General features: G+C 39.0%; 1 protein-coding gene across 2 annotated transcripts in view; it reads left to right on the top strand.

The window, feature by feature from the left end:
- Nucleotides 1–23568, top strand: part of LOC133640929 (glutamate receptor ionotropic, kainate 2-like) — a 353019-nt gene extending 329451 nt beyond the window's left edge. For both annotated transcript variants that reach the window (XM_062034646.1, XM_062034644.1), the window contains exons 15-16: nt 7064–7314; nt 23028–23568. In XM_062034646.1, coding sequence (XP_061890630.1) covers nt 7064–7314; nt 23028–23192 — 416 coding nt within the window. In that variant the 3' untranslated portion in view covers nt 23193–23568. The remainder of the gene's footprint in view (nt 1–7063; nt 7315–23027) is intronic.
- Nucleotides 23569–27209: the final 3641 nt, after the last annotated feature.

The following is a 27209-nucleotide window of genomic DNA, read 5'->3' as shown; positions in this document are numbered from 1 at the left end:
AGGCGTCCCTCTGCGCAGCCATATGTAAGGCGTCAGGTTATAAGATGACAGCGACATAAATAGCCACCTTCTCTCTCACCCAGCGGCACAGCTCTGAAGTCGACTTTGTGTGAATTATTTTTGGGAGCGATTTTGGCCGACATTCTTAAATGTAATGGAAATAAAACAAAAGTTATCTACTCAAAGGAAAATATAAAAATATAAATACTTTGCGGATCAATACTGTCATCTAGTGGCGTATTATAGGTATTGTCAGGTTCAAACATCGATGACATCTATTGAAAGAGACAAGAAGCAAAGAATCAAACAGAGACAGAATTCAATTTGGCTCAGTGAGGAGAAACGTGTACATCTGTACCCTTGTACAGTGTCATTACGTTCTGCCAAAAGACTGCACGCCTCCTTATTTTATTTGGATCTTCCCTGACCACATGGCAACAGCTGCTTCCAAAGGGACGGGGAGTCGTAAACAGCCATGGCCTTTGATTACAAAACAGGTCAAAAGAAAAGGTCGGTTTGTTTGAATTATGTTTGGGGGGCGATTTTGGCCGACGTTCTTAAATTTTATGGAAAAGAGAACAAAAGTTATCCACTCAAATGAAAATATAGAAATATAAATACTTTGCGGATCAATACTGTCATCTAGTGGCGTATTATAGGTATTGTCAGGTTCAAACATTGATGACATGTATTGAGAGAGACAAGAAGCAAAGAATCAAACAGAGACAGAATTCAATGTGGCTCAGTGAGGAGAAACGTGTAGATCTGTACCCTTGTACAGTGTCATTACGCTCTGCCAAAAGATTGCACGCCACCTTCTTTTATTTGGATCCACATGGCAACAGCTCCTTCCAAAGGGACGGGGGTCGTAAACAGCCATCAAGCCACTGTTTACCGCCGATGCGCCCCATTTGCAGCGTGTGCAAACAGCGGCTCGTTCCATCACCTTGTGAATATCAGGATTAGTGGCGTCTAAAGGAGCCCTCTGCGCGGTTGTAAAATGGATTATTAATCTACTTGTTCATTTGAACAAGTGGATTAATAATCCATTTTCTACCACTTGTCCTTAATAATTTTGACAAAATAATAGAATGGAAAATGTACTGCATACGTCAGCAGACTAATTAGGGGCCTTTGTTTGTTTACTTACTAATAAAAGACAAGTTGTCTAGTATGTTCACTATTTTATTTAAAAACAAACTTGCAATAAGAAACATGTTTAATGTACAGTAAGATTTTGTGTTAGAATAAAGCCAATAATGCAATTTTTGTGGTCCCCTTTTATTTAGAAAAGTATCGAAAAGTATCGAAATACAATACAGAAAAGTGTAAAATTAGATGAAAAACTTAGCTTGCCAGCATGCTTACATCAAAATGCTAACATTTAGCATGTGTGTAAAAACATTAGCATGATAACAGTTGGCCTATTTCTTATACCAAGTTATATGACTGAAAAGTGTATGGCTGCGAAAATAGAGAAAAAAGTGTAAAATTAGATGAAACACTTAGCTTGCCAGCATGCTATCGTTTGCATGCTAACAGTTAACAAATGTCACATACCAAGTTATATGACTCTGGTGTAAACGGTAGCAAAACTAGCTCAAAAAGTTAGCATGCTAATGTTAGCATGTTAGCCAGCCTCAAAGGTGTATGGTTGCGAAAATAGAGAAAAAAGTGTAAGATTAGATGAAAAACTTAGCTTGCCAGCATGCTATCGTTTGCATGCTAACCGTTAACAAATGTCACATACCAAGTTATATGACTCTGGTGTAAACGGTAGCAAAACTAGCTCAAAAAGTTAGCATGCTAATGTTAGCATGTTACCAAGCCTCAAAGGTGTATGGCTGTGAAAATAGAGAAAAAAGTGTCAAATTAAATTAAAAACTTAGCTTGCAAGCATGCTATCGTTTACATGCTAACAGTTAACAAATGTCACATACCAAGTTATATGACTCTGGTGTAAACGGTAGCAAAACTAGCTCAAAAAGTTAACATGTTAATATTAGCATGTTAACTTTTTGAGCTAATTTTGCAACCTTTTACACCAGTTACAACAGTTAGCTTGTGTCACATACCAAGTTATAATAACATTTAAGTACAAACCCCGTTTCCATATAAGTTGGGAAATTGTGTTGGATGTAAATATAAATGGAATACAATGATTTGCAAATCCTTTTCAACCCATATTCAGTTGAATATGCTACAAAGACAACATAGTTGATGTTCAAACTGATAAACTTTTTTTTTTTTTTGCAAATAATCATTAACTTTAGAATTTGATGCAAACAACACGCGACAAAGAAGTTGGGAAATGTGGCAATAAATACTGATAAAGTTGAGGAATGCTCATCAAACACTTATTTGGAACATCCCACAGGTGAACAGGCAAATTGGGAACAGGTGGGTGCCATGATTGGGTATAAAAGTAGATTCCATGAAATGCTCAGTCATTCACAAACAAGGATGGGGCGAGGGTCACCACTTTGTCAACAAATGCGTGAGCAAATTGTTGAACAGTTTAAGAAAAACCTTTCTCAACCAGCTATTGCAAGGAATTTAGGGATTTCACCATCTACGCTCCGTAATATCATCAAAGGGTTCAGAGAATCTGGAGAAATCACTGCACGTAAGCAGCTAAGCCCGTGACCTTCGATCCCTCAGGCTGTACTGCATCAACAAGCGACATCAGTGTGTAAAGGATATCACCACATGGGCTCAGGAACACTTCAGAAACCCACTGTCAGTAACAGTTGGTCGCTACATCTGTAAGTGCAAGTTAAAACTCTCCTATGCAAGGCGAAAACCGTTTATCAACAACACCCAGAAACGCCGTCGCTTCGCTGGGCCTGAGCTCATCTAAGATAGACTGATACAAAGTGGAAAAGTGTTCTGTGGTCTGACGAGTCCACATTTCAAATTGTTTTTGGAAACTGTGGACGTCGTGTCCTCCGGAACAAAGAGGAAAAGAACCACCCGGATTGTTATTGTTGAAAAGCCAGCATCTGTGATGGTATGGGGGTGTATTAGTGCCCAAGACATGGGTAACTTACACATCTGTGAAGGCACCATTAATGCTGAAAGGTACATACAGGTTTTGGAGCAACATATGTTGCCATCCAAGCAACGTTACCATGGACGCCCCTGCTTATTTCAGCAAGACAATGCCAAGCCTCGTGTTACTTTAACGTGGCTTCATAGTAAAAGAGTGCGGGTACTAGACTGGCCTGCCTGTAGTCCAGACCTGTCTCCCATTGAAAATGTTTGGCGCATTATGAAGCCTAAAATAGCACAACGGAGACCCCCGGACTGTTGAACAACTTAAGCTGTACATCAAGCAAGAATGGGAAAGAATTCCACCTGAGAAGCTTAAAAAATGTGTCTCCTCAGTTCCCAAACATTTACTGAGTGTTGTTAAAAGGAAAGGCCATGTAACACAGTGGTGAACATGCCCTTTCCCAACTACTTTGGCACGTATTGCAGACATGCAATTCTAAGTTCATTATTATTTGCAAAAAAAAATAAAGTTTATGAGTTTGAACATCAAATATTTTGTCTTTGTAGTGCATTCAATTGAATATGGGTTGAAAAGGATTTGCAAATCATTGTATTCCGTTTATATCTACATCTAACACAATTTCCCAACTCATATGGAAACGGGGTTTGTAAGTATATAATATAATATTTTTTCATTGAAACATGACACTTTTGTTCGATCCTATTTTAATACATTTAATAATACATTGGATTTTGCATGCACGTCGGCTTATGACAATCCAATCTAGTAATGTTAATTCTGGTGGTGCGTTAGTATATTTTCAAATGATTTCCTCATTAATTACCATTAAAAACAATGCACATTGCCAAGGAAATGTCATCATGAGTGTGCTGCGGGAAACACTGCAATCTGTCTGCTGGCTGGTGGGGGGGGCTTAGAAGTTGGGGGCGTAATGCCATAAGTTGTCAAATTATGATACATTGGCAAAAAGCGAGTTGAAAATAACAGGACTGACGTTGTTTTGGCGCTTGTTCCGGCCGACATTAGCGAGTTTTGTTGGAGAGATTGTTGATTGACTGCCTCTTTGTCATCCTTACGCCGACCTGCGAGATGTTGCAAGGCTTTGAGGTGCGGGAGGATCCCACTACGGCACCTGCTGCTCGTTGAGAAGAGCGATACACCCTTTCAGCTGAGAGTCTTTAATGGCAGCAACACATTGCAAAAAAGTTGGCATAGGGGCATTTTTACCACTGTATTACATGGCCTTTCCTTTTAACAACACTCAGTAAACGTTTGGGAACTGAGGAGACCAATTTTTAAAGCTTTTCAGGTGGAATTCTTTCCCATTCTTGCTTGATGTACAGCTTAAGTTGTTCAACAGTCTCTGTTGTGGTATTTTAGGCTTCATAATGCGCCACACATTTTCAATGGGAGACAGGTCTGGACTACAGGCAGGCCAGTCTAGTACCCGCACTCTTTTACTATGAAGCCACGCTGTTGTAACACGTGGCTTGGCATTGTCTTGCTGTAATAAGCAGGGGCGTCCATGAAAATGACGTATATGTTGCTCCAAAACCTATATGTGCCTTTCAGCATTAATGGTGCCTTCACAGATGTGTAAGTTACCCATGTCTTGGGCACTAATACACCCCCATACCATCACAGATGCTGGCTTTTACACTTTGCGCCTATAACAATCCGGATGGTTCTTTTTCCTCTTTGGTCCGAAGGCCACAAAGTCCACAGTTTCCAAAAAATAATTTGAAATGTGGACTCGTCAGACCACAGAACACTTTTCCACTTTGCATCAGTCCATCTAAGTCTAAGATGAGCTTGGGCCCAACTAAGCCTTTCCGGGTGTTGTTGATAAATGGCTTTCGCTTTGCATAGTAGAGTTTTAACTTGCACTTACAGATGTAGCGACGAACTGTAGTTACTGGCAGTGGTTTTCTGAAGTGTTCCTGAGCCCATGTGGTGATATCCTTTACACACTGATGTCGCTTTTTGATGCAGTACCGCCTGAGGGAGAAGTGTTTGATGAGCATTCCTCCACTTTCTCAGTCTTTTTTGCCACTTGTGCCAGCTTTTTGTAAATGGTAAATGGTAAATGGTTGTACTTGTATAGCGCTTTTCTACCCCTTTTTAAGGAGCCCAAAGCGCTTTGACAGTATTTCCACATTCACCCATTCACACACTGATGGCGGGAGCTGCCATGCAAGGCGCTAACCAGGACCCATCAGGAGCAAGGGTGAAGTGTCTTGCCCAAGGACACAACGGACGTGACTAGGATGGTAGAAGGTGGGGATTGAACCAGTAACCCTCAGATTGCTGGCACGGCCACTCTCCCAACTTCGCCACGCCGTCCCCTAAACATGTTGCAGGCATCAAAATTCCAAATGAGCTGATATTTGCAAAAAATAACAACGTTAAATATCTTGTCTTTGCAGTCTATTCAATTGAATATAAGTTGAAAAGGATTTGCAAATGATTGTATTCTGTTTTATTTACCATTTACACATTGTGCCAACTTCACTGGTTTTGGGTTTTGTACATCGAAGTCGCTAAGTTGGCAACACTAATGATCCCTCCTGCGCCGTCTTCTTATTCTCTGGCAGACCAGGTCCATTATGTTGTTTGTGTGAGCGATGTTGAACACATGTCAGTCTAAATGTATTAGACTAAAGTGGACCATAAAGTCTGCCTAGCAACAAGATGTCGATGTAAGGTGACCGTGAAAAAAAATAGTAAATTGTTTACCTTTGTTGTTGTGGTGTGTGGTTTTATGATGAGATGGCAAAATTAAAATATTTAGTCTTTGAGATTTTGTCAGGTTCAAACACTGATGACATCTATTAAAACAGACGAGAAGCAAGGAATCATGCAGAGACAGAGTAAAATGTTGCTCAATTGAGGAGAGACGTTACTTTTTGCTGTACTCTAGTTACAGATCCAAACTTCGCTCTAAAGTCCAGCCCAAGTGCTTCCTCTATTTATTTGGGAGGTCCCTGGTTACATCACTGAAGCTGTCGCTGAGGGAATGGGGGTACATCTCGACAGCTCCAGTTAGACACAATATATGATTATACAAGAAATGCAAATGTGTTGACACTGGTGATATCGCCTTGTCTCTGCTCTGTCTGCGTCACGGTGGCGTTCGGCCTTGGCAGTCAGCAGGCCGTTCCTGGACACAGACACTGATACTGGCTTGCAATCTTTTAAGGATTACCAGCTTTGCACAGACAAATAAAAATACCACTTCAGCACAATTGATAATAACTATAGCAACGGCCCTTAAACTTAAGAGTTGTGTGATAATATATACATAATTATTAGAGATGTCCGATAATATCGGCCTGCCGATATTATCGACCGATAAATGCGTTAAAATGTAATATCGGAAATTATTGGTATCGTTTTTTTTTATTATCGGTATCATTTTTTATTTTTTTATTTTTTTATGAAATCAACATAAAAAACACAAGATACACTTACAATTAGTGCATCAACCCAAAAAACCTCCCTCCCCCATTTACACTCATTCACACAAAAGGGTTGTTTCTTTCTGTTATTAATATTCTGGTTCCTACATTATATATCAATATATATCAATACAGTCTGCAAGGGATACAGTCCGTAAGCACGCATGATTGTGCGTGCTGCTGGTCCACTAATAGTACTAACCTTTAACAGTTAATTTTACTCATTTTCATTAATTACTAACTGTAACTGTTTTTGTATTGTTTTACTTTCTTTTTTATTCAAGAAAATGTTTTTAGTTTATTTATCTTATTTTATTTTATTAATTTTAAAAAAAAGTACCTTATCTTTACCATACCTGGTTGTCCAAATTAGGCATAATAATGTGTTAATTCCACGACTGTATATATCGGTTGATATCGGTATCGGTTGATATCAGTATCGGTAATTAAAGAGTTGGACAATATCGGAATATCGGATATCGGCAAAAATCCATTATCGGACATCCCTAATAATTATTTTAACAGATTTTTTTTTTAACAATTCAGTCAGCTGCTGTTTCATGGCTGCTGTGTCCCCCCCCCCTGGCAGGCTCTCCGTACAGAGACAAGATCACCATCGCCATTCTGCAGCTACAGGAGGAGGGCAAGCTGCACATGATGAAGGAGAAGTGGTGGAGGGGCAACGGCTGTCCGGAGGAGGAGAGCAAAGAGGCCAGCGCTTTGGGGGTGCAGAACATTGGAGGCATCTTCATCGTGCTGGCCGCCGGACTGGTGCTGTCGGTCTTTGTGGCCGTGGGCGAGGTCCTGTACAAGTCCAAGCAGAACGCCCAGCTGGAAAAGGTACGTCACCGGTTTAGTTCTGATACAAATTGGGTTAAAAATGTACAGTACAGGCCAAAAGTTTGGACACACCTTCTCCTCATTCAAAGCGTTTTCTTTATATCCATGACTGTTTACATTGTAGATTGTCACTGAAGGCATCAAAACTAGGAATGAACACATGTGGAGTTATGTACTTAACAAAAAAAGGTGTTGTGGAGGTCTTGCTCCTCCGGGTTCTTAGGACCACCAACCACGGACATGACAGCTGCGTTCAGGGTTTTGAACAATGTTTTATTTTAGGGTTTTGAACAATGTTTTATTTTTCCTTGTGGTGCTTTTCAGCCATGTTCAAGTCTTTCTCGCTCTCGCTCACGCTCGTTCTCCACCATCAACAACTCCCCCTCTCCTTCCCGACTGCTGCCTTTTAACAGAGGGACAGGTGATCAGACAAACACTCTCAGCTGGGTCATCTACGCACCTGTCGCTGATCTCGAAGCCAGTCCTGGCACACCCCGCTTCGCTGCAGGTCCGCAGGACACGCCCCCCCCACACATGTTTTATATTGTAGTTTCTTCAAAATAGCCACCCTTTGCTCTGATTACTTTTTCACACACTCTTGGCATTCTCTCCATGAGCTTCAAGAGGTTTCACTTCACAGGTGTGCTCGAAGCTCATGGAGAGAATGCCAAGAGTGTGCAAAACCGTAATCAGAGCATAGGGTGGCTATTTTGAAGAAACTAGTATATAAAACATGTTTTCAGTTATTTCACCTTTTTTTGTTAAGTACATAACTCCACATGTGTTCATTAATAGTTTTGATGCCTTCAGTGACAATCTACAATGTAAATCAGGGGTGTCCAAAGTGCGGCCCGGGGGCCATTTGTGGCCCGCAACTCGGTTTTTATTGGCCCGTGACACATTCTGTAGACAAACTAAACAGGTCCCAAATTAGAACAAAAAACTGTGAAAAATTAAACGGGACCAAATCCCCCAAAAATGGGACCTGAAAACCAAAATGGCCGACAACCTGGGCGTCTTACTGTATGAGGTCTTTGATGATTTCCGTGTGTCCTGTCATGATGGAAAAAGTGTACACGTTTCTTGTGAGACATGATATGTTTTTGCAAGCTTACTTTAGAGCACAGTTAACATAAATACATATAAAATCATTATTAAAATAATCAGGGATTATTTTATTGCTTTGTTATGTACAACACCAAGCTAAGATGTAGAAGTTTTTTTTTTTAATTTTAGCATATGTTCACCTACATTGTTTTGGTTTGAGTATTTTTCATATACAAAATGTATAAAAGTGGCCCTCGCATCCTTCTTTTTTTCTCTTTGTGGCCCTCGCTGGAAAATGTTTGGACACCTCTGATGTAAATAGTCATGAAAATAAAGAAAACACATTGAATGAGAAGGTGTGTCCAAACTTTTGGCCTGTACTGTATGTGCTTAACTGTGTTCAAAAACAAGAAATAAAAATACAAAAATTAGGGGTATTTTATTTGAACTAAGCAAAATTATCTGCCAATAGAACAAGAAAATTCGCCTTGTCAAGACTTTCCAAAACAAGTAAAATTAGCTAACCTCAATGAACCCAAAAATACCTTAAAATAAGTATATTCTCACTAATAAGTGCACTTTTCTTGGTAGAAAAACAAATTAGACCTTTTTGCTCAATATGTTGAAAAATATTCTTAAATGAAGTAAATGCTAGTGCCATTATGTTGACATAATGATATGCGCTCGGCATCATGATTTTTTTTTCATGCTTGAAATGAGAAATTATTACTTTAAAAAAGTAGTTTTATACTTGTGAGTGTTGATGACACAGCTTGGCAACAGTTGATATTCTAGTTTCAAGCATGTTTACTAAATATAGGTCATCAAATCTCAGCATCAAGCTGTAATATCTTACTGAGATCATTTAGGACCAAACCCCTTAAAACAAGTAAAACACTCTAACATAAAATCCGCTTAGTGAGAAGAATTATCTTATCAGACAGAAAATAAGCAAATATCACCCTTATTTGAGATATTTAATCTTATAGCTCGGTTGGTAGAGCGGCCGTGCCAGCAACTTGAGGGTTGCAGGTTCGATCCCCGCTTCCGCCATCCTAGTCACTGCCGTTGTGTCCTTGGGCAAGACACTTTACCCACCTGCTCCCAGTGCCACCCACACTGGTTTGAATGTAACTTAGATATTGGGTTTCACTATGTAAAGCGCTTTGAGTCACTTGAGAAAAAGCGCTATATAAATGTAATTCACTTCACTTCACTTAGATTTCAGTTTTTGCAGTGTTCTGACTATAAAAAAGAAACGTAGTTTCCCGCAAGACAGTTTTTCTCAAAACGAGAAATATTAACACATTTTCATCTCGCGAGATCTGGTAACTGGAGTCACAAGCCATGTCATCCTACAAGAAAAAAAAAATAAGATGAAACCTCCGCCTCAGAATTAGTAATGGTATGGTCTGCTGTTTTACGATGCATAACAAACCAACAAATACCGTATTTTCCGAACTATAAGGCGCACTTAAAATCTTTTTTTTTTATCAAAACTCGACAGTGCGCCTTATAACCTAATGTACGGAATATTTCTGGTTTTGCTTACCTACCTCAAAGCAATTTTATTTGGTACATGGTGTAATGATAAGTGTGACCAGTAGATGGCAGTCACACATAAGAGATACGTGTAGACTGCAATATTTAAACGTTAAAGTACCCATGATTGTCACACACACACTAGGTGTGGCGAAATTATTCTCTGCATTTGACCCATCACCCTTGATCACCCCATGGGAGGTGAGGGGAGCAATGAGCAGCAGCTGTGGCCGCGCCCGGGAATCATTTTTGGTGATTTAACCCCCAATCCCAACCCTTGATGCTGAGTGCCAAGCAGGGAGGTAATGGGTCCCATTTTCATAGTCTTTGGTATGACTCGGCCGGGGTTTGAACTCACGACCTACCGATCTCACTCTAACCACTAGGCCACTGAGTAGGATGGCAATATGACTAAGGTAAACAACACCAACATTTTATATGCCATCCATCCATCCGGTAGCTTGTCCCGTTCGGGGTCGCTGGAGCTTATCTCAGCTGCATTCGGGTGGAAGGCGGGGTACACCCTGGACAAGTTGCCACCTCATCACAGGGCCAACACAGATAGACAGACAACATTCACACTCACATTCACACACTAGGGGCAATTTAGTGTTGCCAATCAACCTATCCCCAGGTGCATGTCTTTGGGGGTGGGAGGAAGCCGGAGTACCCCGGAGGGAACCCACGCAGTCACGGGGAGAACATGCAAACTCCACACAGAAAGATCCCGAGCTTAGGACCTTCATATTGTGAGGCAGATGCACTAACCCCTGTTCCACCGTGCTGCCCTACACATTTTATATGTTCCATTGAAAATATAGAACATTACACACGGCGCTCGAAAATCCATCAAAATGTTTTAGTTCGACTTTGGTAAGCTATGAAGCCGCACCGCTTGATGGATTGTACTGTGCTTCAACATACCAGTATTATTATGGTGTGTGTATAAGGTAAGACATATTATCTCATACTTGCCAACCCTCCCGAATTTTCCGGGAGGCTCCCGAATTTCAGTGCCTCTCCCGAAAATCTCCCAGGACAACCATTCTCCCGAATTTCTCCCGATTTCCAGCCGGACCTTAAGCATGTCGTCACGTCCGCATGGCCGACCAAAAAGTAACCACAGAACACTATACGGTATAGTGTTCTGTGGTTACTTTTTGGGTGGCCAACGGTTTACGTTGTATTGCGCACCCTAAGGGCAAGTGTGGGAGTATTTTTTTTTTATTTTTATAAACCTTTTTTTATACATTTTAACATTTACAAAACAGTTGAAAATAATAATCAAAGTAAATACAAAAACAGTACAAAGCATCGCCAGGGGGTTGTAAATTCAAAGTAACTAAAATAGAATACAAAATATATACTAAAGTGCAAAGCCATAGCCTCACTCAATTTCAGTAAATAACTTCAATTTGGAACACAGCATCATCGTTTTCACAGCTTTTTGGTTGTTAGAGGTAGAAAGTGTTTTAATGTAGAGTTCTAAATATTTTTTAAAGGCACAAAAAACTGGTCGGGCATTGAGAAACTTACATTTATGAATATAAAACTTAGCCAATAGTATAATGAGGTTGCAAAGGTAAAATTCCTTTTCAAATCGCCTGGTTATTGACTCCAACCCAGAATATTACACTGCCCATACCTACGCTCCTTCAAAGGCTGTGCTACTGGCTGCAAAGCATTGCACTTTCAAATACAACAATGAGTAGAGAGGAGTGTTATGTGTGTATATGTGTAAATAAATGAACACTGAAATTCAAGTATTTATTTTATTTATATGTATGTATATATATATATATATATATATATATATATATATATATATATATATATATATATATATATATATATATATATATATATATATATATATATATATATATATATATATATATATATATATATATATATATATAATAAAATACATATATATATATATGTGTATATATATATATATATATATATATAGCTAGAATTCACTGAAAGTCAAGTATTTATTTTATTTATATATATATAAGAAATACTTAAAGGCCTACTGAAATTACATTGTTTTATTTAAACGGAGATAGCAGATCCATTCTATGTGTCATACTTGATCATTTCGCGATATTGCCATATTTTTGCTGACAGGATTTAGTAGAGAACATCGACAATAAAGTTCGCAACTTTTGGTCGCTGATAAAAAAAGCCTTGCCTGTACCGGAAGTAGCGTGACGTCGCAGGTTGAAGGGCTCCTCACATACCAGCAGCGAGAGCGATTCGGACCGAGAAAGCGACGATTACCCCATTAATTTGAGCGAGGATGAAAGATTCGTGGATGAGGAACGTGAGAGTGAAGGACTAGATTTCAGAGCAGGACGTATCTTTTTTCGCTCTGACCGTAACTTAGGTAAAAGGGCTCATTGGATTCCACACTTTCTCGTTTTTCTATTGTGGATCACGGATTTGTATTTTAAACCACCTCTTGAAAATGAGAGTCGAGAACGCGAAATGGACATTCACAGTGACTTTTATCTCCACGACAATACATCGGCGACGGCGAAGCACTTTAGCTACGGAGCTAACGTGATAGCATCATGCTTAAATGCAGATAGAAACAAAATAAATAAGCCCCTGACTGGAAGGATAGACAGAAGATCAACAATACTACTATCAGGAGACACCAAACCAAACACTGGACCTGTAACCACACGGTTAATGCTGTGCCGCCTGTCGAAGCCTAGCAATGCTGTTGCTAACGACGCCATTGAAACTAACTTAGCTACGGGACCTCGTCAGAGCTATGCTAAAAACATTAGCGCTCCACCTACGCCAGCCCTCATCTGCTCATCAACACCCGTGCTCACCTGCGTTCCAGCGATCGACGACGCGACGAAGGACTTCACCCGATCATCGATGCGGTCGGCGGCTAGCGTCGGATAGCGCATCTGCTATCCTCAAAGTCCTCCTGGTTGTGTTGCTGCAGCCAGCCTCTAATACACCGATCCCACCTACAGCTTTCTTCTTTGCAGTCTCCATTGTTCATTAAACAAATTGCAAAAGATTCACCAACACAGATGTCCAGAATACTGTGGAATTTTGCAATGAAACAGAGCTGTTTGTATTGTGATACAATGTGTCCGAATACTTCCGCTTCAACCATCGACGTCACGCGCAAACGTCAAAGGGTTGGAGTTGGGGGTTAAATCACCAAAAATGATTCCCGGGCGCGGCGCCGCTGCTGCCCACTGCTCCCCAAGGGGATGGGACAAATGCAGAGGACAAATTACACCACATCTAGTGTGTGTGTGACAATCATTGGTACTTTAATCTTTAAAACTTGAATCATACATAGACGTTTTCAACCGGAAGTTTTTGGGAAATTTAAAATTGCATTTTATAAGTTAACCCGGCCGTATTGGCATGTGTTGCAATGTTAAGATTTCATCATTGATATATAAACTATCAGACTGCGTGGTCGGTAGTAGTGGTAAATTTCAGTGAATTCTAGCTATAAATATACTCCTCTCCCCTTAACCCCGCCCACCTCAAACAACCCCCCCCCCCCCCCCAGATCTCCCGAATTTGGAGGTCTCAAGGTTAGCAAGCATGTATTATCTGCAATATTATGCCAAAGCAACTTTTCTTACCTTCTGATACCTGCTGATCTGTATTTGGGATCTGAATACGTCCTGAAAATTTGCGCACATCTGCCTTTGTAGTCCGTGCCTACGCCGTAGTTGATAAGCTTCTTTTTTTCCCTCTATCTTCTTGTTATGGGACATTCATCCTCCACTGTTGCCATTTCTAATATAAAGTAGTGTAAAGTTATTACTTATATCTCTCAGTAAACTCGCCATGAAAGCGCTAAAACATACCGGTGTAGTGAGTTTACATTATTCACCCAAGTAACTTTACTTATTAGAGAGTTCCGGTCGGACGTTTTTTCACGGGACACATTTCAACTTGTTTCCGGATGAGGAGATGCTGCTCTGTTATTGATTGAAGTAAAGTCTGAATGTCATTAAAACAGTTAGTGCCATCTTTTGACACTTCTTCCACTCCCGTCCTTGCACGCTACACCGCTACAACAAAGAAGACGCTGCCGAAAGGTGAGCCACGTAAATAAGACTGTCAAAAAGAGACTTACAACATAATCTATGCAACATTTTGACCAGAGAACCACCATTATATGTTATGTAGACCACAAGGAAGTCTTTTACATATAGAAATAATAATAATATGACTCCTTTAATGCGCCCTATAATCCTTATATATGAAAAAAGATTGTGTATAAACCATTCATCGGCAATGCGCCTTATGGTCCGGAAAATACAGTACGATTTTTTCCACTTTTGTTAAAGGAATTAATTTCCCCTATTTTGCCATTTGAGGAATCCAATTCGGTTACATCTGTTTTCACTGTGGTGTAGAAAGCGTGCAAGACATGTTGCTTTAAGGATGACCTAGATGCATGTTTTTGTTGGCTTTTTTTTTTTCCGTCCCCCGTCTGCCATCTCACTGTTGATTAGTTGCGGTTTTTCTTACGTTCTTCTTATGATTCCCAGCACATCTCCGCTATCATTAATCACCATCCACGAGACTGGGTCACAATGTTCTGATCATTCCAAATGCCACCGCATCCTCGCCTCCTCCATTCTCTCTACCTGTAACCTTCCTCCAAGATGAAACCCAACATCATTTTGCGCTTTTTTTTTTTTTTTCTTCTTCCTGCCGCCTCCGTTTTCACAAAAGGCAAACTATATCATTCATGCAGCAGTCAAATTGGATGTATAAATGGGAGAGAAAAAATACCTGCCGTCCAAGCCGCCTACAAGTCACACTCCTACACACTCAATGGGATTTATCTTCTGAAAGTGTTTTTCTTGCAATTTGTCTCGGAGACATTGTAGCCATGAACGCTTTATATCATATACTTAATGCAAGGATTGAGGTTTGACATTTTGTCAGGTTGCATAACACGGTGAAAAAAGGTTGTTGTTTTTTTTTAAATGTCATCTTTTATGCTCCACAACCGAAGTTGTTCTTTACATTAATTTGTAGGTACAGTGGGTTTCAGTAGGAATCGCTTTAAAAAGGCCAGACAAAAACTAAATCTTAGAGAAGACCAAAGCAATGTTTGCTAAAAATAAATAATGCAAAAATCAACTGAATCTATTCCAGACTTGGTGTCGGTACCTTTCACATTTGAATCGATATGGTTCCAATTCGAGGTACCCTGTAAGTCAGGCCTGGGCAATTATTTAAAAAATGTGTCAGGGGGCCGGTATTTTACCGGTAATATATATATATATATATATATATAATATATATATATATATATATATATATATATATATATATGTATATATATGTACACTACCGTTCAAAAGTTTGGGGTCACATTGAAATGTCCTTATTTTCAATGAAGATAACTTTAAACTAGTCTTAACTTTAAAGAAATACACTCTATACATTGCTAATGTGGTAAATGACTATTCTAGCTGCAAATGTCTGGTTTTTGGTGCAATATCTACATAGGTGTATAGAGGCCCATTTCCAGCAACTATCACTCCAGTGTTCTAATGGTACAATGTGTTTGCTCATTGGCTCAGAAGGCTAATTGATGATTAGAAAACCCTTGTGCAATCATGTTCACACATCTGAAAACAGTTTAGCTCGTTACAGAAGCTACAAAACTGACCTTCCTTCCACAAAATTGTTTGGGTGACCCCAAACTTATGAACGGTAGTGTATATATGTGCATATGTATACAGTATATATATATATTTATGTACAAACCCCATTTCCATATGAGTTGGGAAATTGTGTTAGATGTAAATATAAACGGAATACATCCATCCATCCATCCATTTTCTACCGCTTATTCCCTTCGGGGTCACGGGGGGCGCTGGAGCCTATCTCAGCTACAATTGGGCGGAAGGCGGGGTACACCCTGGACAAGTCGCCACCTCATAATGATTTGCAAATCCTTTTCAACCCATATTCAATTGAATGCACTACAAAGACAAGATATTTGATGTTCAAACTCATAAAATTTATTTTTTTTTTGCAAATAATAATCAACTTAGAATTTCATGGCTGCAACATGTGCCAAAGTAGTTGGGAAAGGGCATGTTCACCACTGTGTTACATGGCCTTTCCTTTTAACAACACTCAATAAACGTTTGGGAACTAAGGAAACTAATTGTTGAAGCTTTGAAAGTGGAATTCTTTCCCATTCTTGTTTTATGTATAGCTTCAGTCGTTCAACAGTCCGGGGTCTCCGCTGTTGTATTTTACGCTTCATAATGCACCACACATTTTCGATGGGAGACAGGTCTGGACTGCAGGCGGGCCAGGAAAGTACCCGCACTCTTTTTTTACGAAGCCACGCTGTTGTAACACGTGCTGAATGTGGCTTGGCATTGTCTTGCTGAAATAAGCAGGTGCGTCCATGAAAAAGACGGCGCTTAGATGGCAGCATATGTTGTTCCAAAAACTGTATGTACCTTTCAGCATTAATGGTGCCTTCACAGATGTGTAAGTTACCCATGCCTTGGGCACTAATACACCCCCATACCATCCCAGATGCTGGCTTTTCAACTTTGCGTCGATAACAGTGTGGATGGTTCGCTTCCCCTTTGGTCCGGATGACACGATGTCGAATATTTCCAAAAACAATTTGAAATGTGGACTCGTCACACCACAGAACATGAGTCCATCTTAGATGATCTCGGGCCCAGAGAAGCCGGTGGCGTTTCTGGGTGTTGTTGATAAATGGCTTTCGCTTTGCATAGTAGAGCTTTAATTTGCACTTACAGATGTAGCGACAGTGGTTTTCTGAAGTGTTCCTGAGCCCATGTGGTGATATCCTTTAGAGATTGATGTCGGTTTTTGATACAGTGCCCTCTGAGGGATCGAAGGTCACGGTCATTCAATGTTGGTTTGTGGCCATGCTGCTTACGTAGAGTGAATTCTCCAGATTCTCTGAACCTTTTGATGATATTATGGACCGTAGATGTTGAAATCCCTAAATTTCTTGCAATTGCACTTTGAGAAACGTTGTTCTTAAACTGTTTGACTATTTGCTCACGCAGTTGTGGACAAAGGGGTGTACCTCGCCCCATCCTTTCTTGTGAAAGACTGAGCATTTTTTGGGAAGCTGTTTTTATATCCAATCATGGCACCTACCTGTTCCCAATTAGCCTGCACACCTGTGGGATGTTCCAAATAAGTGTTTGATGAGCATTCCTCAACTTTATCAGTATTTATTGCCACCTTTCCCAACTTCTTTGTCACGTGTTGCTGGCATCAAATTCTAAAGTTAATGATTATTTGCACACAAAAAAAAGTTTATCAGTTTGAACATCAAATATGTTGTCTTTGTAGCATATTCAACTGAATATGGGTTGAAAATGATTTGCAAATCATTGTATTGTGTTTATATTCACATCTAACACAATTTCCCAACTCATATGGAAACGGGGTTTGTATATATATATATATATATATATATATATATATATATATATATATATATATATATATATATATATATATATATATATATATATATATATATTAATTACAATTTTATTTAAAAAAAAGAAAAATTAACTTCCCGCGGGCTGTTGTTTGGGGACCACTGATGCAGAATATACTTCCACAAGTTCCGAGTCGAGAAAGCAGCTCACCAGCGGAAGACGTCAAAATAACCGCACAAACTATTTACTGTAGCTCTCTGTGATCACGGCACTGCTATAAATAGTCTGTCTGTGTAAGCGTATATAATAACAATAGCACTAGAATTTGGTTAATATTCAAGTCACAAAAGAGTATTGTTGGCAGTTTTTGGATGGTTATTTAGAGGGCTTTATGGGCAGAATAGAGTACCTTATAATGGAGTCTACGTTTACATAGTCTACGTTTAATTACGAGATAGAATGCATTAAAAAAAAAATACATCCGTCTTATAGTCTTACATAATAATTGTTAACGATAGGCAACATTTAAAAAAAAAACAAGTTCAGTTTCCCTTTAACAGTACAAATGTTTAGTACTCATGCATGTGTTTGTGTTAATGAATGTTAATTTGCTAAATAACAAATTAGTTGTGCTGTGCTGTCCAGTTATATCTTCATTTTTTTCACTTCCTCGTCTCATTTGCAAGTATTATATAGTAGACTTTGCATGCAGTTGTTATTCCAAGACGCTAAATGGCATTAGTGTTGCCCACTCAGGGAGTCGTCTTTGCCATTAGGCGGAAACTTGTCTTTTGTTGCACCCTAAAAGTGTTTATACTATAAGTATTGTACTAATTACACACCAGCAGTTTGATTGTAATGTGCATCTTAGTTCCAAATATGGAGGTTTTGAAATTGCCATGTAAAATCCCCAATGCTATTCAATGGCAAACCCAATGTAAATTACCATTGAGCTAAAGAATTTTGAAAAGTGGGGCCTTACTGTACGTTTGAGTGTTTTTAATCAGGCGTACTTGCTTTGTTGGCATGGAAACGTGCATTATTACCTTGAGGCAGACTGACTCAGTGCTGCTTGAGTGGGTGGAGCCTGCCGAGTCTGCAACCGGACCCGATTTTAATTTTTTTCTGATTTTGCAGCGCATGACAAAGTGGAAAGAAAAAAACATGGCTCTCCTTGATTATATGAACATTTATGAACAATATGCAGGCTGTATGGCGGGAAAGACATGAATAATAGATACATCCATAAAACCTTCCATACTCTAAACATTCTAATATTCCTCTCACAGTTACTAAAAGCATTCTAAATTCATTTTAGACGTTAAACGATTGCAAACATAGTATTGTATTTAAAAACATGCAGAGGTCTTGTCAAAGGGGGTGTCAAACGTACAGTTTTATTTATATTTTTATTTATTTTGAATGAAAGAAACTGCTGTTCTAAATGTGTCCACTGGATGTCACAATAGCAATTATATTAGGCAAGCAAGAGGTACACAGTGAAGGGGGACTGTGGCTCCTCCTCCTCAACCCACATATAACTTAAAACCTGCCTTTTATGTCTTCTGCTTCTTGCCCCAAAATGTCTCTGTCAAACACAAGAAAAGTGAACTTAACCCTTTTTGAATACTTTTTACCTCCGTTTCTTACGGTTTGTTGAGTTAGCACTGGATTGATACGTGGACATCCTCAGAATTTTCAACAAATTTTAAGTGTTTTGTCCAGATACTCATTTGTGATTTGTACGTTTTCAGGATGTGCTTGTTTTATCTTTGGCCAAAGTAAAACAAAACAACCTGAAGTTGTCTTTATTTTGAAGTTATCATGCCATGATTTTACCATTACGGCCCACTTGGGAGTAGATTTTCCTCCATGTGGCCCCTGAGCTAAAATGAGTTGGACACCCCTGCTCTAAACATTCTAATATTCCCTTTCACGGTTATTAAAAGCATTCTAAATTCATTTTAGACGTTAAACGAGTGCAAACATAGTATTGTATTTAAAAACATGCAGAGGTCTTGTCAAAGCATCTTCCTGCTAGAACATGGTTGTCAAACATACAGGTTTTAATTATATATATATATTTTTTTTTTATTTGTTTTTATTTTTAACAAAATAAACTGCTGTTCTAAATGTGTCCACTGGATGTCACAATAGCAATTCTGTTAGGCAAGCAATCGGTTTATACCAAGCAAGAGGTACACAGTAAAGGGGGACTGTGGCTCCTCCTCCTCGACCCACATATAAATTAAAACCTGCCGTTTTTATGTCTTTTGCTTCTTGCCCCAAAATGTCTCTGTCAAACACGAGAAAAGTGAACTTAACCCTTTTGAAGAGTTTTTACCTCCGTTTCTTACGGTTTGTTGAGTTAGCACTGGATTGATACGTGGACGTCCTCAGAATTGTCAACAAATTTGAAGTGTTTTGTCCAGAGGATTATTTGTGATTTGTACATTTTCAGAATGTGCTCGTTTTATTTTTGGCCAAACTAAAACAAAGAAAACGAGTCTGAAGTTGTCTTTATTTTGAAGTTATCACGCCATGATTTTACCATTCCGGCCCACTTGGGAATAGATTTTCCTCCATGCGGCCCCTGAGATAAAATTAGTTTGACACCCCTGGTTTACATGTTGTGTTTTTGTTCAATCCCAGAAAGACCGTGAGTTTAAGTTGAATCCCGGCTTTGTAGACACACTAAGACAAAATCTAAGCTCATTGTGTTTTTTGAAACTTCATCAATTTCCCCCGAATTGTCAACAAACTTGAAGTGTTTAGTCCAGATAATTATTTGTGATTTGTACATTTTCAGAACGTGCTTGTTTTATTTTTGGCCAAACTAAAACAAAGCAAACAACCTGAAGTTGTCTTTGTTCTTAAATTATCACGCCATGATTTTACCATTCCGGCCCACTTGGAAATAGATTTTCCTCCATTTTCCTGAGCTAGAAAATGTTGAATAAATTGACTTGTAGCAACAAGCACCCGCAGCTGGATTTATAGCTGCAGCACTTTTTTTTCCCCTCTGCAGCTAGCGCCATCGAACCACTTTCTATTTAATTGACCATTTAAAAGAACATATTAATTACAATTTAAAAAAGAGAAAAGAAATCTGCACACTGCAAAAACTGAAATCTAAGTAAGATTAAATATCTCAAATATAGGTGATATTTGCTTATTTTCTGTCTGATAAGATAATTATTCTCACTAAGCAGATTTTATGTTAGTGTTTTACTTGTTTTAAGGGTTTTAGACCTAAATTATCTCAGTAAGATATTACAGCTTGTTGCTGAGATTTGATGACCTATATTGAGTAAAACATGCTTGAAACTAGAATATCAACTGTTGCAAAGCTGTGTCATCAACACTCACAAGTATAAAACTACTTTTTTAAAGTAATCATTTCTTACTTCAAACATGAAAAAAATAATCATGATGCCGAGCGCATATCTTTATGTCAAGATAATGGCACTAGCATTTACTTAATTTAAGAATATTTTTCAACATATTGAGCAAAAAGGTCGATTTTTTTCTACCAAGAAAAGTGCACTTGTTATTAGTGAGAATATACTTATTTTAAGGTATTTTTTGGGTTCATTGAGGTTAGCTAATTGTACTTGTTTTGGAAAGTCTTGACAAGCCGAATGTTCTTGTTCTATTGGCAGATAATTTTGCTTAGTTCAAATAAAATACCCCTAAAAAAATGTTTTTTCCTGTTTTTGAACACTGACTTTTTGCAGTGTGTGTCATTAACACTCACAAGAATAAAACTAATTTTTTAAGTAATAATTTCTTACTTCAAGCATGAAACAAAAATCATGATGAGGTACACAGTAAAGGGGGACGTGGCTCCTCCTCTTCGACCCACATATAACTTAAAACCTGACGTTTTTATGTCTTCTGCTTCTTGCCCCAAAATGTCTCTGTCAAACACGAGAAAAGTGAACCTACCGCATATCATTATGTCAAGATAATGGCACTAGCATTTACTTAATTTAAGAATATTTTTCAACATATTGAGCAAAAAGGTCAATTTTTTTTTTCCTACCAAGAAAAGTGCACTTGTTATTAGTGAGAATATACTTATTTTAAGGTATTTTTGGGTTTGTTGAGGTTAGCTAATTGTACTTGTTTTGGAAAATCTTGACAAGCCAAATATTCGTGTTCTATTGGCAGATAATTTTGCTTAGTTCAAATAAAATACCCCTCATTTTTAGATTTTTTTTTCCTGTTTTTGAACACTGACTTTTTGCAGTGTGTGTCATGAACACTCACAAGAATAAAACTAATTTTTTAAGTAATAATTTCTTACTTCAAGCATGAAACAAAAATCATGATGAGGTACACAGTAAAGGGGGACGTGGCTCCTCCTCTTCGACCCACATATAACTTAAAACCTGACGTTTTTATGTCTTCTGCTTCTTGCCCCAAAATGTCTCTGTCAAACACGAGAAAAGTGAACCTACCGCATACCATTATGTCAAGATAATGGCACTAGCATTTACTTCATTTAAGAATATTTTTCAACATATTGAGCAAAAAGGTCAATTTTTTTTTTTCTACCAAGAAAAGTGCACTTGTTATTAGTGAGAATATACATATTTTAAGGTATTTTTGGGTTTGTTGAGGTTAGCTAAATGTACTTGTTTTGGAAAATCTTGACAAGCCAAATATTCGTGTTCTATTGGCAGATAATTTTGCTTAGTTCAAATAAAATACCCCTCATTTTTAGATATTTTTTTTCCTGTTTTTGAACACTGACTTTTTGCAGTATGTGTCATTAACGCTCACAAGAATAAAACTAATTTTTTTAAGTAATAATTTCTTACTTCAAGCATGAAAAAAAAATCATGATGAGGTACACAGTAAAGGGGGACTGTGGCTCCTCCTCCTCGACCCACATATAACTTAAAACTTGCCGTTTTTATGTCTTCTGCTTCTTGCCCCAAAATGTCTGTCAAACACGAGAATAGTGAATTTACCGCATATCATTATGTCAAGATAATGGCACTAGCATTTACTTCATTTAAGAATATTTTTCAACATGTTGAGCAAAAAGGTCTCTTTTTTTTTCTACCAAGAAAAGTGCACTTGTTATTAGTGAGAATATACTTATTCTAAGGTATTTTTGGGTTCGTTGAGGTTAGCTAATTGTACTTGTTTTGGAAAGTCTTGGCAAGACAAACTTTCTTGTTTTATTGGCAGATAATTTTGCTTAGTTCAAATAAAATACCCCTCATTTTTATTTATTTTTTTCTTGTTTTTGAACACTGACTTTTTGCAGTGCAGTAGGGCAATATTGAATAAGCAGCAGAAGCATTGATGATATTTCAAATGCAGCTACTGCCATCTGGTGGAGTCAATGACATAAATAGGTTGCCTGTTTGACATGTAGCTCACTGAAAATTGGAGCATTTATTTAATTTTCAACTTTTTTGCCCTGTGATGAGGTGGCGACTTGTCCGCCTTCTGCCCGATTGAAGCTGAGATAAGCTCCAGCGCCCCCCGCGACCCCAAAGGGAATAAGCGTTAGAAAATTAATGGATGGATGGATTTTCAACTTTGGGATTTTTGCGAAAGAACCCGACAGATTTTAAAAACATGACCAACTGCGATTTGTGCATTGTGTTCATTTCTTTTTTTCTCCTTTCTACGCAGAGATCGTTCTGCAGCGCCATGATGGACGAGCTGCGCGTCTCTCTGAAGTGCCAGCGTCGACTCAAGCAGAAGCCTCAGCCGCCCGTCATCGTCAAGACGGAGGAAGTCATCAACATGCACACCTTCAATGACAGGAGACTCCCGGGAAAGGAAACCATGGCATGAATGAGGAAAAAAAAAAAAAAAAAAAAAACTCCTCTAGATTGTGTGGGGGGCCGCAAAAAGGGGTGCAGGTCACACCGTGGATTCCTTTTTTTGGGGGGGGGCCCTTTGATTTGTAGAGAGATGTTTCCTGTGGAAATAAAGCTAGCTGAGCAGTGTCACCTCACTGTGAAGTTCACTTTTTGAAGGGCAGCTGGAGACGTGGACTAACACACACACACACACACACACACACACACACACACACACACACACACACACACACACACACACACACACACACACACACACACACACACACACACACACAGTCGTGCTCATACCCTGGGAGAATTTATGATTTCTTGGCCATTCTTCAGAGAATATGAATTTCTTCCACTCATGCTTAATGGTTGTGTGAAGCTATTTATTGGCTAACAACTGTGTTTACTCTTTTTGAATCAAAATGACAAAAGAAAGTACCCAAATGACCCTGATCAAAAGTTTACATACCCCAGTGACTTTGACCTGATAACATGCAAATGAAAAAAGAAAGTACCCAAATGACCCTGATCAAAAGTTTACATACCCCAGTGACTTTGACCTGATAACATGCACAAAAGTTGACACAAACAGGTTTGAATGGCTAATCAAGGTTCCAATCCTCACCTGTGACATGTTTTTTTGTAATGAATGTGTGTGTATAAAAGGTCAGTGAGCTTCTGGGCTTCTGACAGACCATTGCATCTTTCATCCAGTGCTGCACGGATGTTTACGGATTCCGAGTCACGGGGAAGGCAAAAGAATTGTCAAAGGATCTGTGAGAAAAGGTAATTGAACTGCATAAAACAGGAAAGGGGTATAAAAAGATATCCAAGGAATTGAGAATGCCAATCAGCAGTGTTCAAACGCTGATTAAGAAGTGGAAAACGAGGGATTCAGGTAGACCAGCAAAGATTACAGCCACAACTGCCAGGAAAATTGTTCGAGATGCAAAGAAAAAACCACAAATAACTTCAGCTGAAATACAGGACTCTCTGAAAAATTGTGGTGTGGCTGTTTCAAGATGCACAATAAGGAGGCACATATGGAAAAATGGGCTGCATGGTCGAGTCGCCAGAAGAAAGCCATCACTCCAAATTACTTTGTTCCAGAAGTTTTGAGGCTTGTCTCTGTGCTGCGAGATACTTTGACATGTGCGCAGAAATGGCTTTCTTCCGGCGACTCGACCATGCAGCCCATTTTTCTTCAACTCACTGACCTCTTAGTTACAAACAAACATGTCACAGGTGAGGATTGGCCATTCAAACCTGTTTGTGTCAACTTGTGTGCATGTTATCAGGTCAAAGTCACTGGGGTATGTACACTTTTTATCAGGGTCATTTGGGTACTTTCTTTTGTCATTTTGATTTAAAAAGAGTAAACACAGTTGTTTGCCAATAAATAGCTTCACACAACCATTAAGCATGAGTGGAAGAAAGGTTTTTGTGTTATCATTCATATTCTCTGAAGAATGGCCAAGAAATCATAAATTCTCCCAGGGTATGTACACTTATGAACACGACTCTATACACACACACACACAGTGACACAGGAGGTAGTTTTTCTGTTCGTGTCAAAAAAAACCAAAAAAAAACCTGTGTATTGACCCCCTGCCCCCGTCCCTCCTCCTTTTAGTTTCTTTAGGGTTATTTGGAAAAGAGAAAAAAAACAAGGAGAAAAGTAGTCGTTGCCAAACCAATTTTACTATGAACTGCTGTGTATATTTCGGGAAGTCACCTTTGCCGACTCATTGTACTTTTTTGTCCTTTTTCTCTCGTGCCAAAGCTTCCGTTGGAAAACGCCTCGACGTGTGCGCCGCAGTTGTCTCTCATTGTTTGAATTCATGCAGGATTTCTCTTTTTTGTACAAGACATTTTATAGGACTTTGTACCATGGTAGCCCCCCACCCCACCCACCCCACCCACCCAACACTTGTAGCAGACGCAAACAAAGCCTTTGCTCCAGACTTTGACAACCGATCACCCCCCCCCCCCCCCCCCCAGGAGGTTTCCACGTTGCTCTGTAGAACTTATCCATCCCAAGACCCCCCCCCCCCCCACACACACACACACACACACACACACACACACACACACACACACACACATTCGGTCTTTTCATCTTCTGTGTTGGCGAAAACGTGGCTATGTAATAAAGCTATGCTTGAAGTCACAAAATTGTTTATTTAACACGCCGGTGTTAAGACTTTTATTCACACACTGCAAAAAGTCAGTGTTCAAAAACAAGAGAAAAAAAAATACAAAAATGAGGGGTATTTTATTTGAACTAAGCAAAATTATCTGCCAAAAGAACAAGAAAATTCGGCTTGTCAAGGCTTTCCAAAACAAGTAAAATTAGCTAACCTCAATGAACCCCAAAATACCTTCAAATAAGTATATTCTCACTAATAACAAGTGCACTTTTCTTGGTAGAAAAAAAAAGAGACCTTTTTGCTCAATATGTTAAAAAATATTCTTAAATGAAGTAAATGCTAGTGCCATTATCTTGACATAATGATATGCGCTCGGCATCGTGATTGTTTTTTTTCATGCTTGAAATAAGAAATGATTACTTTAAAAGAGTAGTTTTATACTTGTGAGTGTTGATGACACAGCTTTGCAACAGTTGATATTCTAGTTTCAAGCATGTTTTACTCAATATAGGTCATAACATCTGTAATATCTTACTGAGATCATTTAGGAGCAAAACCCTTAAAACAAGTAAAACACTCTAACATAAAATCTGCTTAGTGAGAAGAATTATCTTATCAGACAGAAAATAAGCAAATATCACCCTTATTTGAGATATTCAATCTTACTTAGATTTCAGTTTTTGCAGTGCAGTGGCATCATCAGTGGTACAGTCCAGTCATGTATTAATATTATCAGTCTGTATTAACTACAAAACCCAAAACCAGTGAAGTTGGCACGTTGTGTAATTTGTAAATAAAAACAGAATACAATGATTTGCGAATCATTTTCGATAGACTGCAAAGACAAGATATTTAAAGGCCTACTGAAAGCCACTACTACCGACCACGCAGTCTGATAGTTTATATATCAATGATGAAATCTTAACATTGCAACACATGCCAATACGGCCGGGTTAACTTATAAAGTGCAATTTTAAATTTCCCGCGAAACTTCCGGTTGAAAACGTCTCGGTATGATGATGTTTGCGCGTGACGTCACGGAGTGAACGGAAGTATTCAGACCCCATTGGATCCAATACAAAAAGCTCTGTTTTCACCACATAATTCCACAGTATTCTGGACATCTGTGTTGGTGAATCTTTTGCAATTTGTTTAATGAACAATGAAGACTGCAAAGAAGAAAGCTGTAGGTGGGATCGGTGTATTAGCGGCTGGCTGCAGCAACACAACCAGGAGGACTTTGAGATGGATAGCAGACGCGCTAGCCGCCAACCTCACCTTTACTTCCTCCGTCTCCGGGCCGCCGGCCGCATCTATGATCGGGTGAAGTCCTTCGTCGCTCCGTCGATCGCTGGAATGCAGGTGAGCACGGGTGTTGATGAGCAGATGAGGGCTGGCTGGCGTAGGTGGATAGCTAATGTTTTTAGCATAGCTCTGTCGAGGTCCCGTAGCTAAGTTAGCTTCAATGGCGTCGTTAGCAACAGCATTGTTAAGCTTCGCCAGGCTGGAAAGCATTAACCGTGTAGTTACAGGTCCATGGTTTAATAGTATTGTTGATTTTCTGTCTATCCTTCCAGTCAGGGGTTTATTTATTTTGTTTCTATCTGCATTTAAGCACGATGCTATCACGTTAGCTCCATAGCTAAAGATCTTCGCCGATGTATTGTCGTGGAGATAAAAGTCACTGTGAATGTCCATTTCGCGTTCTCGACTCTCATTTTCAAGAGGATATAGTATCCGAGGTGGTTTAAAATACAAATCCGTGATCCACAATAGAAAAAAGAGAAAGTGTGGAATCCAATGAACCCTTGTACCTAAGTTACGGTCAGAGCGAAAAAAGATACGTC

The sequence above is a fragment of the Entelurus aequoreus genome, linkage group LG23, assembly GCF_033978785.1.
Source record: "Entelurus aequoreus isolate RoL-2023_Sb linkage group LG23, RoL_Eaeq_v1.1, whole genome shotgun sequence".
NCBI lineage: Eukaryota > Metazoa > Chordata > Actinopteri > Syngnathiformes > Syngnathidae > Entelurus > Entelurus aequoreus.
Note: the sequence above shows the minus strand (reverse complement) of the source record. Positions and strands in the feature narration are given on the sequence as shown.